Here is a 7,215-nt window from a genome sequence, read left to right as displayed (position 1 = left end):
TGGGGTAATGTTGAACTTGAGTTAATGTGTTCACTCTTGTGGCTTATTGGTTAGTTGAATTTTAACTGTTTACTATGTATCATGACAGACTATATTTATAATATTTTTGCCTTGTTCTATGACATATTAAGTCATTTATTATGCATTATAAAAAAATTAATATAGACATGGTATCGGTATATTGGGGGATTTTAGAAAATTGTCGTATTTCAGAAATGCCACGGATCGATCTCTAGTTTTTGTGTGAATCGAAGAATTAAAAATCTTATAAGAAACACCTGTATTTGTTTTGCCCTGTGTGTTCACTAGTGGTACATCAGTGACCATTTACTGCATATCTCACTCCTTTCTGCAAGAAATCTACTGTCTTGTTGATGAGACGATTTTTTGGTGTTCTTTGTCCTCATTTCTTCCTGTGATGAGGCGGGCTTCGTCAGGGCTTCTGGCCGATCCGATGCCGTCACACAAACACTACTTATGGGTGTAAATCCTGTACTTTTTACAAGGGAGTTGATATTGGAGCTGCAAAGTGGTTTCTACTGCTTAGCAGCGCGATACACAAAACACATCGACATGCATGGCTGATCTTCTTCGCCTTCACAGCGCAGGCAGCACAGAGTGTCGTCAACCCAGTGGCTCTGCCTGAAGCTTGGCTTTCTCGGTCTCCAGGCCGATGACAATGTCGATGGTGTCACTGGACTGTGCCTTGTACCTGTACCTGGTGCTGAGCGCGAGGAAGGCGACGAAGTTGACGCCGCCGAGCACGGTGAGGAAGGCGTAGTAGTAGTCGAGGTTGGAGGCATTGAGGTTGTTTTTGACCCAGGCGTTGCCGCGCTCCCGCGTGATGCGCGTCACCGTGGACAGCAGGAAGCTGCTGAGGATGTTGCCGATGCCGTACGCCGTGAGGGACATGGCGGTGCCCAGGCTCTTCATGCCCTCCGGCGCCTGGTCGTAGAAGAACTCGAGCTTGCCCACCACCAGGAACGCGTCGGCGAGGCCCATCAGCACGAACTGCGGCAGCAGCACGAAGATGGTGAGCCCCAGCTGGCCCCCTGTCACGTCCAGGCCGTGGCTCCGGGCGTACGCCAGCCTCCGGCTCTCGATCACCGACGCCACCGCCATGGTCACCACCTGCAGCAGCATGCCCGTGCCCATCCGCTGCAGGAGCGTGATCCCGCGCGGGTTCCCGGTGTATCGCCGGACGGCCTTCACGAACACCCGGTCGTACACCACGATGGACACGAGCATGGTCAGCGTCACGAACGCGGCCAGGCTCGCCGGCGGGATCTCGAAGTGCGGGCCCATGTGCCGGTCCATCGTCGTGCCCTGCTTCACGAACAGGGTGTTGGTCTGCGCGATCAGCGTGCACGGCATGAACATCGTCACCAGGAGGGGCATCAGCTTCAGGATCTGCTTCGTCTCCTCCACCTGGGTCACCGTGCACAGGCTCCACGTCGTGTCCAGCGAACCGCCGTCCTTGTTGTCGTTCACGGGCACGGCGGCCTTGTTGAGGAACCTCATGGCGTTGGTGGAGTCCATCCTGAACCTGCGCTTCCTCGTGTACTCCTCGAGGTCCAGCTCGTGCAGCTCCTTGGCGTCGGCCGGGACGGGGACGCTCCATTTCCAGAGTGCGGCGGCGATGACCCTGCCCATGCTCGTGAACGCGCTGCCCTGCGGCACCTTGTGGCGGTACAGCCTGGTGCCGGCGAGGAAGATGGAGATGGAGACCATGAGGCCCAGCGTGGGGATGCCGTAGCCGATGGACCAGCTGACGTTGTCCTGCAGGTAGACGAGGACGGTGGAGGAGAAGAGGATGCCCAGGAAGATGGTGAACATCCACCAGTTGAAGAAGGAGAGCTTGTGCATCTTCTCCCGCGGGTCGAAGTCGTCGAACTGGTCCGCCCCGATGGTGGAGATGTTGGGCTTGGTGCCCCCGTTGCCGAAGGCTATGATGTAGAGCCCGCCGAAGTAGACCCCGAGCTGCAGCGCCGACGCCTTCGGGCACACGCCGGCGGCGTTGCACGGCGGCGGTTTCAGCGCCGGCAGGGAGACGGACAGCACCAGCAACACCATCCCCTGCATTACATTGTAATTGTTCCACCACTTTAGCTTAACATTTCAGGTCAAAATATGTTTAGAATAAAAAATTGGAAGATGAAATTGACGCTATGTAGTTTGCTTATTAAAGTACTACTATGTGGAATTGTCAGATTCTGGTAAGGACGGCATGACTCATGAGGTTGCTAAACTATTGGGAAAAATATAGTTACAGAGTCGCCATAAAAATATTTTATAAAAACTAAGGAGTGGAGGTGTAATTGTTCCAAACGACCTACAACCTGTTCGTTTGGCTGTAGCTTATCGTAAACGATCGTAAATTTTTAGCCGGAACAGTATTTTTCTCTCACACAAACCAGCCAGCAGTACTTCTTTACGAATCAGCAACGATACGAACCAGCCAACCGAATAGGCTGCTATATTTTGAATCAGATAGGTTTATGAAAAAGCTCAGCTTGGGCCACACAATCCTACTCCTAACAAGATTTCAGAGAAAGGCAGTCCTTCTCATGAATTCATTTTTTTCCTCGAACGAGCCATTGGCACGATATTCATTAAGCAGAAGTAGAGTTTTACAAAATAAAGCTTGGGACGATAATTTGTAATTACCAAGCCAAACACTAACAGAGATCACACAGTTGTGATTTACAAAAGAAAATACTTAGCGACCAAGAGAAGGATCAAGCAGTAGGGACCAAACCCAGTAGGCCCTGAGCTCAGCGGCTAAAGAGCGTCGTGCTCGAAGCCAGTGAGGTTTAGCTCCGTGGCAACCAGATCGAAGTCTGGAGCGAAGAGCGCCTGAAGGGCCTCTTGTTTGGAGGGCGACAACGGCGCAGCGAAGAAGGCATTGATACTATCCAAAGCTATAGTGTTCGGACCGTACAGTATATCTATGATCCCCTAGCTTTTGCTTGAGCACATTTTATGCTTGGACAGTCGGGTTGGAGGCGTTGGTCTTAGCATGGCACCCAATGGTTCAACCCAAAGGGAATCTAGGTTGGACTTAAGCTGATAGCTATCTGTAACCTCCCTCAGCTCTCCAACTCCAGTAGGCTACAAGACGCACTTTCTTTTCTTCTTTTTGTGATGGTGCCCCCGCGCACTGTACTGATACGTCCGGCGAGATCTTGGTACAGACTCCAAAAATTCCGAATGACTGACAATGCTGGCTGCGACTACGACAGATTCAGAAAGCAAGACGCTGACGCCACGTGCGTACGGGAGGAGCCCGGCCCGCCCATGGTCGCTCGTGCATTGACTGTGGCGACATGAACATCTGAACAATTCACGCTTGCACTACACGAGTACCGCACGACGGTTGCAGTTGCAGTTGCACTTGCACTGTCGTACTGACACCGGTTTAATTAGTCTGGCCAGCGTCCAAGCAAAGCGAAGCCAAGTCTAAAGCAGGACGACGCAACAACGCCCATAAGAAATGTCCTGCTTACATTACACTAGTCAGCTTGCTTGCTCTGTCTTAAACCCTTCCATGTACAGTGCTAATCACTGTGGAATCAGAGACTACAGTGTGATGCGTTAATCGCTGAGCTTATCATGAAATGGATGTGTGGCTAGCTAGCTATCACCTGTGAAAGTCTAGTCACACGCACGCTAGGTCGATCGGTCCATGCATGCGATTTGCAATCATGCAACGAGTCAAGAAGGATCCACGGATAGTTGCTTGGAATACGAGTCCGGTTTACGAATTGCGACTTGACGAGTGACGACCATCAGCCTGTTCGGTTGGCTGGTTCATATTGTTGCTGGTTCGTGAAGAAGTACTGCTGGCTAGTTTGTATGAGAGAAAAATACTTGTTCCGACTGAAAATTTACGATCGTTTACGACAGGCCACAAACGAACAGCTGCATACGTCGGTTCAAGCCTCATCGATTAGGTTCGGACCTGGATGCTGATGGAGGTGCCTGGTTGCCTGAATCTATGGCATCCAACCAAGTCACAGGAAGAGGATAGCATGGTGTATACGGCGCTACGACGTCGTGCGTATTGTTCCTATCCTACTACTACTACTAGGAGCCGGCCGGCCGTTCGATACAGTGCAAGCCAGTCACCAGCCTAGATGAGTACGAGTACGATGGCCTCACCTCACCGACGATGACGATGCTGCTACTATTTATTTATCAATTTCACAGATGGCGTCCCTTCTCTTAGCAACATTTTCTATCCATAATTCCATTTTGGGGACTTATTATAATATAAAGGGCAAAAGGAGAATCCGCCTGCTTGCAATCATACGACCGCAGACCGCAGCTCTTCCTATTGTCTTAAGCGCCTATGATGTACTGTCTTCTTGTTCTACTCCATCCCTAAAAAAAAACATAATCCTAGCTTTGAACCTGAACAAGCGGACGGAGGGAGTATCTTTTAACATTTTTTCTGAAAAAAAACAGTCTCACAGTTCCATTTTAGGCTGTGTTTAATTCGCGAAATGAAAATTTTTGGATATCACATTGAATGTTTCGGGGATGTCGGAAGGGGTTTTCGAATACTAATAAAAAAACTAATTACACAGCTCGCTTGGAAACTACGAGACGAATTTATTAAGCTAACTGTAGCACTTATGGCTAATCATGGACTAATTAGTCTTAAAACATTCGTCTCGTGATTTCCAACCAAACCATGCAATTAGTTTTTTTCGTCTATATTTAATACTCCATGCATATGCCGTAAGATTCGATGTGATAATTTAGGGTGAAATTTTTTTAAAACTAAAGCAGACCTTAGTTTGTTGAGGCCGACCCTGTACCTATGAGCAGGCAAGGCACGCGTGCAGTGACCGTGGTATCCCGTGGTGGAGCCATTCTGCTCTGCTCTTCTATTCAGTCGATCAGTGGTATGTTCGCTTGTCTGATAAGGGCCTGTTCGGATGGTATGATTATGGAAGAATTTAGATGGTTTGGAAGAAATTTTGAAGAATTTATGAGAGGAAAATACCGTTTCAGATGAAAAAAAATAAATGGATTAAGTCAAGTTTAAGGACACGCGAACGAAGCCAAAGTATAACTGAAAGTACTGTTGATTAATTTATTATAAGAGAAAAATTATTAACTTAAAAAAATACGATTTATAAGCCCAAGCGAACGTGACCAAGGACGCTTTTGGTACGTGTGTCGGTCAAGCTCGCTCGCTCGGCAAGATGAGGCTTGCCAGCATGGGATAGAGCGTTTTTGGCTCAGCCCTCGTTTAGTTCCATGAATTTAGATTTTGAGGCTATTGTAGCACGTTCGTTTTTATTTGGTAAATAGTGTTCAAACATGGACTAATTAGGCTTAAAACGTTCGTCTCGCAATTTCCCACCAAACTGTGCAATTAGTTTTTCTTTTTGTTTACATTTAATGCTCCATGCACGAGCCGCAAACATTTGATGTGACAGGTACTGTAGTAACTTTTTGGAAGTTGGGATGGAACTAAACAACGGCTCATTCTTGCTAGCGAGAGGAATCCTGGAAAGCGCGGCGGAAAACGAGGTAGCAACTAGCAAGCTCTGGCTCGGTTGGCGAGCGGTGCAGGTGAGCACGCTGCCCGCCCGTGTTCGAAGCCTGACTTCAACGCAGGTGTCTCACTTAAGAACAGTAGTTTTTTAAATAATTTTAGTTGCGCGTAGATGTGCCACAATAGTCAAATGACGTGTCCGCTCGGAGTCTGTTGATCTTTAAGTACCTTTCAGCTGCGTTCGTTATCTAGGTATAGTTATAGGTTTGTTCGTATACCATATATGTGAGGTGTGCATGTGTGTGATAGTGTATGTCTGTATCCAAACAAATTCTACGACTGTACTTAAGATGAGAGAAAAAAAAACTAACAAGCAAGACAACCAAACGTGGCGGACCAAGCCATGGCAAGGACTCCAAATTAAACGCGCCCTCTGTTAGTTTCTTTCAGTTTCGGCACCAAAAAAAAAGTTTCTTTCAGTTTCAGCACATGGTATGCCCATCCAATTTGCTCGATCGATGAGCGCAAGGTTTTTGGTAAGGCAACCAAGGACGACATGCATCCCAGGCAACAGCTGATGAGCTAGAGAGGATGAGTTTATAGGCTTGCAGCTAGGGGACAACGACGACACGTACCAGGAAGTAGATGGCGGAGCCGAGGACGAAGGTCCAGTAGCGGCCGAGGTAGGCGTCGGCGACGTAGGCGCCGAAGAGCGGCGTGATGAAGACGGTGCCTGACCAGTTGGTGACGTTGTTGGAGGCCTCCACGGTGCCCTGGTGGAGCTTGTCCGTCAGGTAGATGATGAGGTTGGACGCGATCCCGTAGTAGGCCATCCGCTCGAACAGCTCGTACACTGCAGGGAGCACATCATTCACGGTCCGTACCGACGATGAAGGAGCTAGCTAGGCACCGCACGGCAGCAGGAAACACGTACCGACAATGAAGGAGCAGGCGGTCCAGCCGCCGCGCTTGGAGCGGAGCACGGGGTTGCCGCGCAGGTCCACCGACCCGTCCTGCGCGTACTCCGCGCCGCCCTGCTGCGGCTTCTCCATGGCCAAGCTCCCAGTCGTCCCATGGCCGCCGGCAGCAGCCTCCTCGTCCCTGGCTCCGGCACCCATCGGCGGCAGGCAGCTAGTAGTAGCTTCGCTGCTGGGTCACTCTCTCACCCGCTGTCCCCGGCCTCGATGCTCGCTCCCGGCCGGTCCCGGGGGACCTGCTGCATTTATAGACGCCAAAGGCCAAAACGCTGCATGTCGCTTGCCCAGGCGTCCCCACCACGTTTACTAGTCGGTCTGGGGATCTAGACAAGTTTCACGGGGCACCGGCGCGGCCTGCAGCTTCTACAGTCGCGGACTCGCGGTGCGGTACCGTCAGTGAGGTGATGGGGGAGTGTCGGTCCAAGTTGAATGGTGAAGAACTCACGGGGGAAGTTGAAGATAACACCAGCAATAAATGCCAATTTTTTTTATTTTTTAGCCCTTTTAAAAAAAAATTCACAAATACGTCCCTAGAGTTAAGATTTTAAAATCTGGATCCTTAGCTCGGCGCCGACGTCATCGTTGCTCGGCGCCGACGTCATCGATGACTTGGTAGGCAGCTCGGCGCCGAGGATCCTTAGCTCGGCGCCGACATCATCGTTGCTCGGCGCCGACGTCATCGATGACTTGGCAGGCAGCTCGTCGCCGTAGATCTCGGCGCCGAGCTTG

General features: G+C 50.1%; 1 protein-coding gene across 1 annotated transcript; it reads right to left on the bottom strand.

The window, feature by feature from the left end:
* Positions 1-256: 256 nt before the first annotated feature.
* Positions 257-6,723, bottom strand: LOC136449561 (protein NRT1/ PTR FAMILY 5.2-like). The gene is made up of 3 exons (XM_066449618.1): positions 6,444-6,723; positions 6,145-6,362; positions 257-2,076 (listed from the first exon to the last, which is right to left on the bottom strand). The coding sequence occupies exons 1-3, from the start codon at positions 6,625-6,627 to the stop codon at positions 625-627; spliced, it is 1,854 nt and encodes a 617-aa protein (XP_066305715.1). The 5' UTR covers positions 6,628-6,723; the 3' UTR covers positions 257-624.
* Positions 6,724-7,215: the final 492 nt, after the last annotated feature.

Source organism: Miscanthus floridulus, chromosome 1 (assembly GCF_019320115.1).
Source record: "Miscanthus floridulus cultivar M001 chromosome 1, ASM1932011v1, whole genome shotgun sequence".
Classification (NCBI taxonomy): Eukaryota; Viridiplantae; Streptophyta; class Magnoliopsida; order Poales; family Poaceae; genus Miscanthus; species Miscanthus floridulus.
This window is presented reverse-complemented; position numbering and strand designations above follow the sequence as displayed.